The sequence below is a fragment of the Lupinus angustifolius genome, chromosome LG16 (genome assembly GCF_001865875.1).
Source record: "Lupinus angustifolius cultivar Tanjil chromosome LG16, LupAngTanjil_v1.0, whole genome shotgun sequence".
Classification (NCBI taxonomy): Eukaryota; Viridiplantae; Streptophyta; class Magnoliopsida; order Fabales; family Fabaceae; genus Lupinus; species Lupinus angustifolius.
In genome coordinates this window covers 7,590,845-7,608,275 of record NC_032024.1, presented here as the reverse complement: position 1 = coordinate 7,608,275, position 17,431 = coordinate 7,590,845, and the positions used below count along the sequence as shown (strand labels likewise).

At 33.0% G+C, this 17,431-nt stretch overlaps 1 protein-coding gene across 1 annotated transcript; it reads left to right on the top strand.

Annotated features, from left to right (window-relative positions):
• Positions 1,131-16,307, top strand: LOC109329047. The gene is made up of 14 exons (XM_019562710.1): positions 1,131-1,409; positions 1,539-1,658; positions 3,696-3,752; positions 4,012-4,113; positions 10,555-10,638; positions 10,722-10,840; positions 10,949-11,050; positions 13,992-14,108; positions 14,516-14,581; positions 14,705-14,771; positions 15,101-15,154; positions 15,253-15,342; positions 15,694-15,735; positions 15,838-16,307. Exons 1-14 carry the CDS (start codon positions 1,404-1,406, stop codon positions 15,964-15,966), a joined length of 1,155 nt encoding a protein of 384 aa, XP_019418255.1. The 5' UTR covers positions 1,131-1,403; the 3' UTR covers positions 15,967-16,307.

The following is a 17,431-nucleotide window of genomic DNA, read 5'->3' as shown; positions in this document are numbered from 1 at the left end:
ACCCGATACCTTATTATCCCAAACCTGATAAGGGGAAGAGTTGGTCCAGCTCACCCCTATTTAATACTGGAAAATTTACACATGTGGTGCACCTTGACCGAAAAATTACGGTTTTGGTGCACCTTTTAAAAAAATTACCAAACTAGTATAACTTTTTAGAAATCGGCAATGGGATTGCCGATTTCTGTAATTTTTTTCTCTCTCCTCCCCCAAAATCGGCACTGGGGAGGGAGTTTTATTACAATATAATTTTTTTTTAAACTCCCCCCTAAATCGTCAATGGGGGAGGAGTTTTATACTTTTATTTTTTTTTTATTTTTTTTCTATCCCTTGAATCGGCAACCGGAGAAATATTATGTGTGTTTTTCATTATTGTGTTCTGTTATTAGGGTTAGGGTTGACAAAATTTATTATGTTATGTGTTGTTAGGATCTGTGTTTGAAAAATTAAACCCTACAACTAATAATATAACTCCTGCAAGTTAAAAAAAAATAAAAAACTCTCCGGTTGCCGATTCAGGGGATAGAAAAAAAATAAAAAAAAAATAAAAGTATAAAACTCCTCCCCCATTGACGATTTAGGGGGGAGTTTAAAAAAAATTATATTGTAATAAAACTCCCTCCCCAGTGCCGATTTTGGGGGAGGAGAGAGAAAAAAAATTACAGAAATCGGCAATCCCATTGCCGATTTCTAAAAAGTTATACTAGTTTGGTAATTTTTTTAAAAGGTGCACCAAAACCATAATTTTTCGGTCAAGGTGCACCACATGTGTAAATTTTCCATTTAATACTATTTGATTTGTTCTTTCTCTTTTACTTTGTATAAACATTTTTCTCTCACCTTGCTTTCTTTCTTTTTGGTTGTTCCTTCCTTTCTTACCCGGACAAACTTTCTCTTCTCACTTCTCCTTTTTATTCCCTATTCATTGATTTTCTTATGTACTTGCAAGCCTTTATGCTTTACCTTCTTCTCTTACAACACGACATCAAATGAAGCCTTTCAATTTTGTAACTGTAAGTTCTTATATCTTCTTCACAAAAATAGGTTTTTTGCTTTGAATGATATTCATACCTCTTCAATGTTCTCTATAGCCATTTTTTAAATGGTGGGTTTCATTAACTATAAGGAAATGTAGCGTGGTGTGCGTGTCTTTGTGTAAGTTGTTGCCTTCATGATCAGGACACTGGAAACAAGCGTTTCTTATCATTAAATTACAAAACTACTTCTTTAATGTAGCTCTTAAGTTTTCTGTTCTTGCCACCTCAAAATCTATTAAGATTTTTTATTTTACTGTTTGTTTTTTTTTCTAGCAAATTTTAAATGACATATTTGTTTCAATTTCAAACGAACTGAAAGTACACTGTAATTATCTTCAAACCTTGCAACATACATATGATAGTGAGATGAAGGTGTGTTATATGTTATTCATTTGTAACATTTATTTAGGATAATAAATTTTCTCCGAATTCCTTTTTAATTTATGGAATTGCAATGCTTTTGCAAGTTATTATAATATCATTATCTTTGTCCCTTGTTAGGGTTCTGTTTTTCCTGACCTGAAGAATAGGTTGTTTCTTTGGAGTTTCCTTATCGTAGTTTCTTTGATTTGTGGTGCTTACTTTGTCGGCTATTCATTCACTGGGAAAGAATACAAGCAAGTATGTATTTCTATCCCCAAGTTTTTCATTTTAAAAAAGTATATTGTATATCAGAATATAATGCTCGCTCGTTATCTGTTCCTTGAAGCATCAACACGATGTATTTCATCATATATGTGCCAAAAAATTCATATTCTCTATCTTTAGCTAATAGTATTATGTCAAGTAGTATGATAATATTAATTTTTATTTTTAAGAATTTTTTATTTATTTAAGTTATACTTTTTAATTGATCAAGATAGAAAATTGGATATGCTTCGAGAGAGTAGATTTGTTTTAATAGCATGTATTTACTGCTTGAGATTGATTACAAAAATTATAAGATTCAAAACTATATTGACAAAACGCACTACATTTTTTCATTCCATTTTCCCCGCACTTTCTTATCCTAGATGTAGTTAAATGTTTTATTTTATTTATTTACTTTTTTATGCTCTTTTAATTCCTAATATAATATAATATTTTTTTATCTTGATTTTTTGTTACTATGTTTATTGTTATTGTTAAACTTGTTCTTTTCTTATAATTGTTAATTTTTATATTTTTTATTTATTACACAGATTTTATTACCATTTTGTTATGGATACAATTTAATATATTTTTTATTAAGGTAATTTAAATTAGGAAGTTACTTACTTTCAATATATACTTTAAAATAAAAATACAGAAATTCAAACATAATTTACTTAAGGCAAAATATATGTAACAGTTTTATATATTTTCACTACATCGTTTGTCATTCATGTTTAATGTTATTTAAGAGAAGTAATACAAATGAATAGTGGATGATGTACTGATTGTGTATTAATCTTTGCACTAACAATAACTAAATATTATACTCTATATTTATATATAGGAAGTAAGTCAAATGAGAACAATTGTTATTGTGAGAACAATGCAAATGAGAATAATTGTTATTGTGAGAACAACTCAAATGAGAAATGATTACATGCGTAACTTTTAATCTTCACGATTCAAATAAGATCCAATATTTCATATTAAATGTTCTTATTTTTCACAATAATAATTAATTCCACTTGAATCACTTCATATATATATATATATATAAATAAGTGCTTCAAATGAGAACAATTTTGATATAAAAACTGTGAGCATTACATATTTACAATCATACATAGATGATTAGAATTAAAATTTAGTTATTAATCAAATGATAACTTAAAAAAATTATGTGCTTTTATCTTTTAATCTTAATAATTCAAATAAGATATAATGATCCAATTAAATGTTTTCATTTTTCATAATAGAAATTGTTCTCCTTTGACTTGTTTACTATATATATATATAAATATCTTTAAGTATAAAGTGTTTGTGACTAATTTTTTGTATGAAGACCTTTAGAATTCAAATAAACACATTTCATGTATGCCTCGAGTAATTCAAGTTTAAATTTCAATATTTTTATATCAAAATACGATATAGTGATTGTAAGTAATTTCCTCATTTAGATTAAGTTAATAAAATAAGTACTACATTGTATCGATAAGAAATGGTAATGAAATGTATGTAATAAATAAAAATTATAAAAAATAACAATTATAAACAAGTTTAACGATAAACATAGTAACAAAAAAACAAGATAAGAGGAAAATTATATTAAATAATATTATATTATACTACTTATTATATTAGGGATTAAAAGAATGAAAAAAATTAAATAAATAAAATATAATATTTAACTACATCTAGTCTAGCATAAGAAAGTATAGTGAAAAATTAAGTGAAAAAAATGTAGTGTGTTTTGTCAAGAATAGAAGATGTTGATATGTAAGTTGTCTTGGAATTCAAGGTCGAGTTGGACTTAACAATTACTCTCACATGAATTTGATTGCTTTCAGTTGTCTACCCCTTCTTGTGAACAAATGGTTTCCAGTTTCATTTCAGGCTTTCATACTTTTCACGTTATAATAATGTGTTGAATTCTTAACTAATCTTACGTTTTCACGATATTTATTTTATACAAATACGTCGAAATTTGAGCTATGACTAGAAAATTTGGTGGCATCACACATGCAGAGATTAGCACAATGGGGGCTATATACAATGCCAGATACAAAACCCACTGCATGCGAGGTTTGTCATTTTGGAGGAAAGAGATTATTTTTATGAGTTTAAAATCTATTCACATTCAGTATAAAGTTTTTTACACTGTTAATATATCATACACCATTGATTTATATTATTTTTGTCTAGAGTCAATATGGTTAGCATATGAATGGTGGTGAATGATTTGCTGTAAAAAATTGTTTATTAATACATATTAAATCATATTTTTATATGACCTGTAACTACTTGTAATTACCTCTAATTCTCCTGTTTCCATTTTCCTTAGAGACAATGCTGGCCTACTGGAAGTGAGGCATTGCCTGAAGGAATTGTTGCTAAAACTTCCAACTTGGAAATGCGTCCCTTATGGGACTCTGGTATAAAAAATGTAAGTGAAGTGTATGCTAAATTCTCCTCATGTATTTTTGACAGAAAGAGGTACTCTATCCCAAAATCATCATGTCCTTATGTCTATGGTCAATAGGCATTTTCCAAATAATATAAAAATATTAGTTTGTGTTTTTAAAAAATTTCTTTTTAATTAAGTGACATTTTTTCATTGGTAAATTGATTTTGAACTGAATCTTGTTATTGAATCATAGCATCAAAGTGTCATTCTATAGTACAAAAGTGATTGCTTAATAAACAAGCAAACTAAAAAGGATCTAACTAACTTAACTAACTTTTAATGAGAATTTAACTCTATAATCAATTTACTAAAAAATACATTTGTGCTCAATTAAACATTAAAAGTTATGGATTATGCTTGAGATGGCCCATGGTTGATTTTCTGCTTGGGTCAGTTTGGTGTATCAGCCTCGGCCAACTTGTCTGGATTTTATCGGCCAGCTATGTGCACCACGCCTGAGTTTCCTCGGTCAATCTTATGCGCCAAACTCAACCTGTCTCGGTCAGGTTCCTACATCACGCTCATGCTGCTTCGGTCATTTTTGTGCGCCAAGCTCAATTTGTCTCGTCAGGTTCCTGCGCCACACCCATGCTGCTTCGGTCATTTTTGTACACCAAGGGCAATCTGTCACGATCATTCCCTCTAGTCAAGGCTGGGTTTCCTCGGTCATTTCCATGATTCAGGGCCAAGTTTCCTCGATCATTTTCTGACCATGTATTGCAAACTCGGGCGATGAGTGTGGCCTTAAATTCCTTGTCTGGCAAGGTATGAGAATCATGCTTATCTTTCAATATCCCCCACAAACTAGAGAGTATATATTTATTACTCTCAGTTTGTTGAGTAAATACTTCAAAAGGTGATGGATCTAGTGGTTTAGTGAGAATGTTTGCAAGTTGCTAACGAGTTGGTTTGGAAGAAGGTGGAAGAGGTTGGACTGTAATCTTTCACGAACCACATGACAATCAATGTCTATGTGTTTGGTTCTATCGTGAAAAATTAAGTTAGCTGCGATATGTCTTGACGAATTGTTATCACAGTAAAGTAATGTTGGTTTGATTAATTGAATTCTGAAGTTGATGAGTAGGCAGTTGAGTCATTGAATCTCACATGAGGTTGCTGCAAGTGCACGATATTCCGCTTCAGAAGATGATCGTGCCACAATGGTTTGTTTCTTGGATTTCCAAGAAACTAGGGAGTTGCTAAGGAAGATGCAGGACCTACTAATGGATTTTCGGGAATCAATAAATGCTGCCCAATCTGAATCACTAAATCATTTTAGTTTGAAAGGGGATGTAGATGCATAGAAGAGGCCTTGACTTGGGTTTGTCTTGATGTATTTTAATAATTGAGTCAGGGCTTGATGGTGTTTGGTTGTTGGTTGGCTCATGAAATGACTAAGTTGTTGCACTACATAACTCAGATATGGTCTTGTGTTAGTGAGATATATAAGCCTTCCAACAAGCCTCCTGTAAGAAGCTGGATCAGTGTAGAGGGGTGAGTCATCTTGATGTAATTTTGTAGTCTTGATTGTTGGGGTTGGTGCTGGTTTACATGCCAAAAATCTTGTATCTGATAGAACATCTTATGCATGCTTCCTCTGGAAGAGAGGATACCTGTAATAGATCTAGATACCTCCAATCCAAGAAAATATTTTATATTACCAAGATCTTTGATCTTGAAACAAGTGTGTAAGAAATTCTTAACATATGTGATTTCAGTATGATTATTGCCAACTAAAACTAGATCATCAAGATAAATTAATAAAGTTGTAAAGTCCATACCCATGGCCTTTGTGAATAGAGAATGATCATGATGTAATTGAGTATAGCCTATTGAAGTAAGAGTTTTGGTTAATCTCGTAAAACATTGTCTTCAAGCTTGTTTTAATCCATACAAGGATTTATGTAATTGGAAAACCTTGTTGGGAGAGTTGCAGATCACACCCTGTGGTATTTTCATATGGACAACCTCATTCAATTCCCCATGAAAGAAGGTATTGTTGACATATAATTGGTGGACAACCCATTTTTGTGAGGCTGCTATGGCAAGGAGTAGTCTAACAATTGTTAATTTAACAACTAGTGCAAAGGTGGCTCAGTAATCTACTCATTCCCTTTGGTTATAACCTTTTGCTACTAGTCTAGCCTTATACCTTTCTATGGAGCCATCTGCCTTATATTTCACTTTATAAACCAATTTGGATCCAATAGGTTTCTTGTTGGCAGGTAAGTCAACAATAGTCCAAGTATGATTGAGTTTTAGAGCATTCAGTTCATCTTGCATAGCCTTTATCCAATGGTCATGTTTGACAACTTCGTGGTAGTATTTGGGTTTAATAGTTTTGGTGATGGAGAGCATATGGTTTAAGTGTGCAGGTGTGATAGCATGATAGGATAGAACAGACGAAAGAGGATGATAAGGTCCCTATTTTATGATAGGATTGGTTGTAGGTGAAGGTTTTAAGGAAATGAGATTATAGTGAAAATCATGTAAGTAGGTTGGTGTTTACCTAGGTTTGGTTTATCTCCTAATGGTCTGAGGGTGTAGGTTAGTAAGCTCGGGATGAGGGGTTGAGGCTGCTAATTCTAGGTCATTGTTATCCCCTTGGTTGGGAGTAGGCAGAGGGCTATAATAATTAGTTTCTTCTAGGAAATTGTAAATGTTGTCTACCTCTACCAAGGTGTCTTGGTTGTTGTTGTCCAACAATTTATAGGGAAAGACATGCTCATAGAAAATAACATTTCTAGAGATGAAAATCTCTCTAGTATTTAGATCAAAGAGTTTGTAGCCTTTATTACCATGTTTATGACCCAAGTGGACACATTTTCTAGTCTCGGGGTCGAGTTTAGATCTATGGTGTGTAAGGGTTGAGGGAAAGATAAGTATCCAAAGACCTTTAAGTACAAAAGGTTTAATGGTTTATTGTGTAACATCTCATAAGGAGACTTGTTCTTAAGGATATGGCTAGGGAGTCTGTTTATTATATGTGTGTCATGCTGCACTGCATAAGACCAAAAAGACTTGGATAGTTTGGACTGAAAGATTAAAGTCCTAGTGACATTTAATAGGTGTCTATGCTTTCTTTCTACTACTAAATTTTGTTGTGGGGTTTCCACATAGGATGTTTGATGTAGTATGCCATGAGCAATGTAAAGCATAGGCATGTTAAATTCAGCTCCATTGTCACTTCTTATGACCTTGATAACCTTATCATATTGAGTCATGATCATCCTAATAAAGTCCTGAACCAAATTTCTGGTTTTAGACTTGGCTCGCATAAGGTAGAGCCAAGTATGGCTTGTATAGTCATATACAATTGTGAGAAAGTGCCTATAGCCATGTATAGAGGTGTTTGATATGGGCCCCAAATATCCATATGTATAATATCAAAAGCATGCTCACATCTATTCATGTTATGTGGGAAAGAAAGTCTAGCCTATTTGCCTAAATGGCAATAATCACAAACATTAGCAGCATTAAAATTGACATATGAACATGTTTTGCAAATTGAATTCAAAGTAGTTATTGATGGATGTCCCAATCTGAAGTGCCATAAATCAAAGAAAGAAATTGCTTGTAGATTATTTACATTATGAAAACTACTTATCTTATCACTAGATAAGCTTCTAAGCATATACAATCCATTTCTCACTTCAACATGTTCAATCATCCTCAAGGAAATCATATCCTGAATGCAACATGTGCAACTATCAAAGATTAGATTACAATGTAGGGAGTTAATAAGTTATGAATTGAAAGCAAGTTGTAATGGAATTGTGGCACATATAGCACATTATTTAAGGTAATTGACTTAGAAAGTTTTACTGCCTCTGCTATTTTTGCTTGGACAGTGGTGCCATTAGGCAAGCCAATTGCGATTGGCCTTATGTTGTGATGAGCAACAAATAAGGACAGGCCAGGGCACAAATGGTTAGTGGTCCCTGTATCCAAAATCCAATATGTAGAGTTACCTGATGGACGGTGATCCTCTTGGTTTGGATTATTTTATGTTGCATTGGCTGGATCCACAGTTAGCTGATTGACATTGTGTGTGACTATGTAGTTCCTGGATTTACAATGCTCTTGAATAAGGTAGTTAGTTGCTCATACTATTCAGCTCCAAAATTAAATTTCTTGTCTTCTAAGCCATTGAAACTTCCTTGTGGCACTACATCTTTCTGATGTGGTTGGTCACTGCTTAGTGCTATGTTTATTGCTCTTGATTCTTGCCTGCTTTTTCCTGATTGAAAGTTTGGTGGGAATCTATATTTAAAATAACATGATTCCACTGTGTGTCTTTCTCTACCTTGCAAGAAACCACCCCTTTGTCCACCTTGTCTTGATCTTCATTGTTGTGTATTATCAGGTTTGTTGGATGATCTGTCATTTGCAAGATTCAAGAAAGTCTTAGAACTTGTGGAACCATTGAGTTGTCTCTTTTGTTGGTGTAAAAGAGAGAAGGCTTTGTTTATCCGAGGTAGTGGTTTCATAAGTAAGATTTGTGTTTTGCAGTGTTGAACTCATTATTTAAGCCTTTCAAAAAGCAGATGACATACTCATTTTCCCTCTGATCTTGCATCATTTTAACCATTCCACAATGACACTTGACGTAACATGCACAAGAAGGCATTAGTCTTAAAGTTTCAAGTTCATCCCACAAGGTCTTGATGTCAGTGATGTAGTTTGAAATTGCTCTATCTCCTTGCTTTATTGAATGTAGTTCTTGAAGTAAATCTGATATTTTGAAGTAGTCACATTTTGAAAACCTTTCCTTGAGATCCAACCATTATTCATGAGCATTGTCAATGTAGACTATGCTTTGAGCAATTGGTTGTGTGAGACTTCTTGTAATCCATGAGACAACCATGTTGTTGTATCTTTCTCACATGTCATAATTTGGACTTGACAGACTTGGTGTATTGATTGCGCCATTCACAAATTTGAATTTGTTCTTTGTAGACAATGCTCTCCTCATGGCCCTAATCCATGAATGATAATTGTTACCATCCAGTGGAGGTGATGCCAAGATTGCACTAAGGCTCTCTCCTGGATGGAGATAGAAGGGACTCTGTATGTCATTGTCATTTGTGTTGAGTGGCAGAACCTGTTCTGGTTCTAGAAGATTGGCCATGTGCTTGAGTGCTTTGTTCTTGTTGCTAAGTGATGTGGTGAGTTGTTGAGAATAGCTCTTCTATTCTTGGCCAAGGAAGGGCTTTCTTGATGAGATTGGTCAGGATTCTTGACCAAAGTTGCATAAGGCTCGTGGCCAAGAAGTTTTTAGAAGAGAGAGGAAAAAGAAAAAACTCCTGATACCATAAACCATAAAGCGATTTTGAATTAAATTATACCTCTCTTGTTATTGAATCATAACATCAAACTACCTTTTTATAGTATAGAAGTGATTGCTTAAGAAACAAGCAAACTAAAAAGGATCTAACTAACTTAAGTAACTTTTGATGAAATTTAACCCTATGATAAAAATTTACTAAAAAGTACATTTGTGCTTAATTAAAAATTAAAAGTTATGGATTATGCTTGGGATGGTCCATGGTTGGTTTTTTGTTTGGGCCAGTTTGGTGTATCAGCCTCGGTCAGCTTGGTTGGTTTTTTGTTTGGGCCAGTTTGGTGTATCAGCCTCGGTCAGCTTGGCTGGATTTTCTCGGTCAGCTATGAGCACCACACCTTAGTTTCCTCGGTCAATATCATGTGCCAAGCTCAATCTGTCTCGATCAGGTTCCTGCGCCACGCCCATGCTGCTTCGGTCATTTTTGTGCGTGAAGCTTAATCTGTCTCGGTCAAGTTCCTACGCCACACCCATGTTGCTTTGGTCATTTTTGTGCACCAAGGGCACTCTGTCACGGTCATTCCCTCTAGTCAAGGCTGAGTTACCTCGGTCATTTCCATGAGTCATGGCCAAGTTTCCTCGGCCATTTTCTTGGACTGAGACACGAATGAGTATAAAATGATCTTTATCCTTTTTTTACAAGTTAAAATCCTTCGTATTATTGATTTGTGGTAGAGCGTTCGGCTGTTAACTGACTGGTCGTAGGTTCGAATCCTACTTGGGGAGATTTGATTAATTCCGAATTATGTATTCGGAATGAAAGGGTTCACTTTGACAATTAAGAGTAGGTAACTTGTTCCCTCTATCTTTGTTTCTATTGCATTCTATCTCATCGTATCCCATTCTGTTATGCGATATTTGAGAATCGCCGTCAATACCTCAGTGTATGTTCGGTTATTATTTTTGTTTGAGAGTATACGATAATTAACATATGAATGGTGAATGATTTACCGACAGTATAAAAATACTTACACTATTGGTGAACATATTGAATCCTACCTTTAATTTTCTTTATGTACTCATACTTTTTCTTATACATTTTTTTGACACTTCTTTTGCATTTTTTTTTGTTTCAGAGAATTTCAAAGCACCCATCGAATTTGTTGGCTATAACAGTAGGAGTTAAACAGAAAGAAATTGTCAACAAAATTGTTGAAAAGGTAATAATTCCTTCCCTTATACAGTTATTCTTTGATCTAAAGCTCATAATATTATATCTGCTGAGTGATATTTCTGATGGTAGTTTCCTTCAAGTGATTTTGTCGTGATGCTTTTTCATTATGATGGTTTTTTGGATGGATGGAAGAATTTGGCTTGGAGTAATCATGCCATACATGTATCTGCTATCAATCAAACAAAATGGTATAATCAGCTCATATGTTAATTTGTTTTCCCAAATTATAGTCAAACACTCTGAAAATTAAATTCATGTGTAATTATTGAACAAAATAATGCCGTGTGATGGTATAGGTGGTTTGCCAAACGATTTTTGCATCCAGACATAGTTGCTGGATACAATTATATATTTCTATGGGACGAGGACCTTCTTGTTGACAATTTTGACGCAAAAAGGTAAGCCCTTTTGCTTGTCTCTTAAAATTCAACTTTTTATAGACATCCTCATACGGCTACACAATCTCTTTGGAAGTCGCCACCACATCTTCTACCGTTTAAACGTGAAAAACTAATTTAAGCGCAAATTAGGATAAATTAGTCTTTTATACTAGAGTTTGAGTTTAGGACTCGGGTATAGATCGAGTAAGGTATTAGCACACCGTTCGCCCATAATTAAATGGTATCCTAACTAATTGTATGAACTAAATATCATTGATTAATTTAAATTAAATTGTTTAAATAAAATATTTTATTTTATTTGTGTTTGACAAAATTTCATCTTGCTCTTACGATCCCAAGGTGCAATAGGGAAATCAAAACTACATAGTTCTGATTTAAAAATTGGTAACTTGGTTGGATTAAAAATTTAGAACTGGTTTGAATTTAATTGAAGTGAAACTAACAGACGAAGAGTCGACATTCATTATTTATAGCACTCACAGTGGTTGTTCTTAAGGTTGTTCTTAAGAGAATAAGATCATTATTATTTTCTATTCTACAATGGTAATGAAATCCATTTAGCCAGTTAAGCTAAGAAGAAAGAAATAGATCAGAAATAGAGTTTGAAGGCCCAAGAGTACGGGAATAGGTCCGGTAGGGAAGGTGCGAGATGATGAATGAAAGGGTCTGCCTCAACAGATGAATCCGTGACTGCAGCGACTGAGGAAGAAATCGATTCATTGCCAGCCGTCTTGTATCCTGGCAAAAGATCCCAAAAAAGCAAGCAGCATTTCTTTCCTCGATAAGGCCTGGGGGATGCTTCCTACCTTCCTTATCGCAGTCAGCTATGTAACTCAGGCAGCAAAGGTTCAAGCTACTCTTTACAACTTCTTGTGGTTGACGCTAAAAGCTGCTTGTGACAACTCTTCTTGTTCGCTCCTACACGTATGCCGAGTTTAATCTCTCATTGTGTTTTGTTCTTAAATAAGAATAAAAGTGACTAAATAAGAACAAAAGTGACTAAATAAGAACACTCATTGTTGAAGAGAGAAAATCAATGAAAATACATAATCTCGGAATAAATACAAGCACAAACATATCTAGAAACATCAAAAAATCCAGAATCATTACAAAAATTAAAATTGTGCAAAAACGGAAATTAATAATAAAAAATCAAAGAACTCAAACTTGTCTTCTTTGAACAAAAATTCTACCAATTGCATTTATGTCAACAACAAAATTATATTTTTATTTATAATTGATTCTAATATTTATAATAAATTATAGTAATTTTTAATTTATTAATAAGTAAGAAATTATTCTTGATATTTTACTATATTTATTGTAAAATATAAAAGTGTAGGCTAAGTTGTGGGACCCAAATAAGAATAAGAATGATGTTTGCCACTGTAAGAAAAAAGTAAACGTTGTTCTTATTTTATGAAGAGTTGTAATAAACTATAAAAATAATGTGTGAGACTCAAATGAGAATAAAAACATTGTTTTCCACTGTAGATACTCTACCCTATTCCCACTTCGATATATAGCAGAAACAGTAAAAGTTACTGGGACTGGTTCTCGGCTCGAAGCCAAGACAAAAACACAATATAAGTTGTAACCTTGTTATAGAAACTTCATTAAAACATTCTATTTATGGAATTAAATTATTTTTTATAAATTTGATTAATAAATATTATTATAAAATCTATATTATATGATATAAAAATGAGTAATTACGCAAGGTACTAATCAACTCAACCATGACTACCACCGGACATACAGTGAAATACCTACTGTCATGAAAGTTTATATCCAATTGTAAACAAATTGGTTTATTTTTATAGATCACATGGCTCTAAAAAAAATTGTTTTTTATATTAATTTGTTAGGATTGTTTTAACAATTAGGATTATTATATAATAAATGCATTCAATAGGTACTAGAAAGGTACCTGATCCATTTGAGACCAATGGTAGGTATAAGTTATCAACTTTGAACACATTGAGCAAGTAGTAATGAATGCATAATAGGAATATAAAATACTAAGTTGGCAATTAGAGTGGTTCATGGGAATTTCATCAAAATGCTGAGAAAGAGAATGCTTTAATTAGAAGTATGGAGTGAATATATCCATTTCCCTCGTTGGAATAGGACAAGGAGTAAGAAGAGAATATGAGGCATCATCTCAAGGCAATGTAGCAAGTATCCCCAAAGTGACTAAGAAATGAGACACTGTGTGAGATTGGGGCGTCCATGAAGCTTCTCTTAACCAATGTACATGGTAACACGTCCAACATGAAGGACCTTGTATCATATGGATTCTACATTTTCTCCAACATAACCAAACAGGATGAGTATAGTGTGGTTTGGGGTGTTTTATTTAGGTTAGGAATAGGAGATTTAAAATTATTGGATAAAAGGGATGAGTTGTGTGAGAATGAAACAGTAATTGTTTGTGAAATAAGGCTCACAAATCGTCAGTCATATACCCTCTCTATCTCTCTGATAATACAAGTTCTTCATACTTAATTCTCACCATGGGAAACTCAATCCATAATCATCTCCATGTGTTGTTTTTTTTCAATTAATAAGAGAGGGTAGTTGACAAAAGAGAAGGTGGGTGTGGGATAATAGAGAGAAGAGTGGGTAGGAAAAACATGGGATGGTGGTTAAGGAAAAAGTAGAATGATGGTTATTTATAGATAATGTGGTTACTTTATGATACCTAAAATATATCGATAGAAAATACCCAAAAAAAAATGTCAATAGAAAATAACAAAAATAGTCATTTTTCTTGAAAAAGTATTATGGGCTGGAAAAAAAATGAGTGTGCACAAATACATACACTTATAATACAAAATTCTTACTCTATTATTTGAATTACCTACATATAATATGTGAATTAGTGATGATAGTTTTGTTGTCCACAGTGATTATTAACTTGCTGGTTATTTGGTAGGTATTTGTCTATTGTTAAAGAAGAAGGACTTGAGATATCACAACCTGCACTGGATCCTGGTAAATCAGAAGTACATCATCCACTGACAGTTCGTCAAAAAGGATCAAAAGTGCACAGGTTAATCTTATTTCTACCTAACTCTTGTGAAAAACTGTGTTGCGTTGGTAGATCTACATCGTTATTACAGCATAATAACCAACACCGTACTCTGCTAATGAACTTGAAAATTACACATTTCCTTGTCATTTTTCGGGATAAATTTCCTAATATATGTGCACACTCAAACACAAAATATTAGCTGTCTCATAAAGTGTGTTACTTTATGTGTAATTTGTGTGATTGGTTGAAAAAGTTGTATTTAAGTTAAAAGTTTGATCATTAAATATTTTTCTGATCAATCATAAATGATGACATATGAATGATACACTTTGTATTAAAGAAGATGTGTTCCCCTAATACACATGTGGAAGTTGTTTCCCCAAACAATACTAACCATGCTTTGGCATTATTATATCTCTATGCAGAAGGTATTATAAATTTAAAGGCAGTGGAAGGTGTGATGACCATAGCACTGCTCCTCCTTGCATAGGGTAAACAGTTGCACATTTGTATTCTGGGTTATTCTCTCTAAACTTTTATTATTATTTATATTCTGATCTTTTGTGCTACTAAATAGGATTAGTTATTTATTATGGAAAGAAATTTCTTTGCAGTTGGGTGGAAATGATGGCACCAGTGTTCTCTAAAAAATCTTGGCAGTGCGTATGGCATTTGATTCAGGTATGGATGGATGGGGATCCTAACCTGTCTCCAACCACGTTCCTAACCAATCACAATGAAGAAAAATTGATAAAATTATAAATATTTAATTTTTTTAAAGTGACGTGACATAAAATAATTAGTCTGGGACAGAGTTTGGGACATGTTTTAGGACAACAGATCCTTACGAGAGGGAAAACCATGTCAACATGGAACTTAACCATATTGTGAAAATTATGATAAGTTATTATTGTTGAAAATGATGATATTACTTTCTGACTTAAATTAAAAAATTCTGAAACATGGTTTCTTCTTGTTATAGTAATGTTTATCTTTCTTTGCGTGTACAGAATGACTTAATCCATTCATGGGGCCTGGATAGGCAGCTTGGTTATTGTGCTCAGGTGGTTTGATTGCATATTCATTACATTGCTAAATAGTTCCTCCCCCTGACCACTGTGAATTGTTACTCATTCATATTTATCTAAACATTATACTTCAGGGGGATCGAATGAGAAATGTGGGTGTGGTTGATTCAGAATACATAGTTCATTTGGGTCTGCCCACTCTTGGTGGCTCAAATGGCAACGAGGCAAGTGGTCTTATTTTTATGGATTTAATATGTATACCTCTTGTAAGTATTTTTTTTACATTGTCAGCAAATCATCTATCATTTATATGTTAAATACTATTGACTCTCAAATAAAAATAATATAATCAATTATGGATGATGTGCTAACCGTATATAAAAACTTTATACTGACGATTGTAGATTTTAAACTCTATTTTTATATTTAGTGTGTATCTTAAGGATAACAATAACTCAATTCCCCGCCTAGTTCAAATGGCATGTGTAGTATATTAAATGGAAAATGATATTTTTTGTTGTTTTAACTAACTATCTAATTAATTAACAAAGGTTTGTCCTTTGGGTTGATTACAGGCACTATCAAATTTTTCAGATAGAGATAGTGATAGACCGAAAGTAAGTATGGTTATAATTAAGAGCATTGGAGATAGTCTTTATCCTTATTTTTTGTTGAATGAATAAAACAATGAATGCATTGCTACTTTGTTATACATGCAGGTTAGGATGCAGTCATACAATGAAATGAAGGTTTTTGAGAAAAGGTGGAGAGAAGCTGCAAAGATGGACAAATGTTGGATTGATCCATATCAACAGCAGCAGCAGCAGCTAAACCAGACTAGACTTTAGTCTACTTTGTTCAATGTCCATCCATCTATCCATCCATGTTCATAGCCAACTTTTGAAATTGACACAAATCAAATTGCATGAGATAGATTTTGGTGAATAAAACATCACATTGATTGGTGGGACAGTACCCGTTTGCCATTATTGTTTTTGCCTTGGTTTAGTTCCATTCCCTTAAATCATGGTGTAAATAGGGGAGGAGGTAAGGATGTGTTTCTTCGTTTGACTATACGATAAATGTGAAATCTTAGACTTTTTCACCCACTTGGTATGTAAATATGTGGTTATGATTGAATAGTCTGAAAGATATTTATTCATCTTGAAAATTTAAATTATTTCGACTCCAGTTGGTAACAAAATGCTATTTTCTTTCCAAAAATGCTTTTTTTATTTTAAAAAAAATCTCATCTAGTAAGTTCGATAGTAATTAGGTAAGTTTTCATTAATTAAAATGAAATAAAATAAACTGAACCCAATAAAAGAACATGCTTTTGAATTAAATTGAGTAGCTACGAACCAACAAAGTTTACCAACAAGACGTTGGTCTAATGATGTAAGATCCGTTAGATATCTAGGATGACTAAAAGATTAAAAGTTCGATTCCGGTGAGCGACACTTATGGGAGGAACAACCACATACTCCAAAATGAATTAGTTCATTACCCAAAAGGTAAGAGGATACAAAAAACTCAACAAGGTGTTGGTCTAGTGGTGTAAGGCCCTGCTAGATCCTCAAAATGACCAAAAGGTCAAGGGTTCGATTCCTATGAGCGACAGTTATTGAGAGGGACAATCATACACCAAAAAACAAATTACTACGAAAACTCGTGAATGAATAGAGGAGGTCTATAGGGAAAGGTGTTAGGTAATATTAGTAGTGTATAGAGGAGGTCTATAGGGAAAGGTGTTAGGTAATATTAGTAGTGTGTTTAATGTATGAATTTTTTTATTGACAATTGTTAGTATTTAGTATGAGTGAAATTCGAATCATTAATCTCCTTCATCCTAACTATCAAAGAACTTTATAACTTCTTCATTTTTTCAAATTTGTTTTGGATGAGATTTGAAGTCACAACTTCATACACTTTGTTTCTAAAACCTTTCATTATTATCTTTAAACTAAAACCTTTTATTATTATCTTTAAACCACTTTATAACTCTCCACATGTATACGGTATGGACACTTGACCCAAATCCTTTTTAATGATCCGATTAAGTGCAAGAGATAAGGATTCCATGGCTCTTGCATGATGTTATCATTCCTGTTATTGTTGAATGTTTCAATTTTGGAATATGTCTAACAAATTAATTTTATTGAATTTTATTTATATTAAAGAAAAATAATTTTGGAGTAAATTTTGTGGTTTATTTTGAACCATTGAACTGAAATTGTAGGGACGTGGATATGTTACAATTTGATTTGTTAATTTATATTTTGAAGTAGTAAGATATGTAAGCGAGGTAGGGTG

Bases quoted from the DNA above. Each gene is read 5' to 3' on its own strand.
- LOC109329047 (XM_019562710.1), top strand. The intron at 11,051-13,991 runs GTAAGCCCTTTT...GTTATTTGGTAG, and splicing joins GACAATTTTGACGCAAAAAG to GTATTTGTCTATTGTTAAAG. The intron at 15,343-15,693 runs GCAAGTGGTCTT...GGTTGATTACAG, and splicing joins GTGGCTCAAATGGCAACGAG to GCACTATCAAATTTTTCAGA.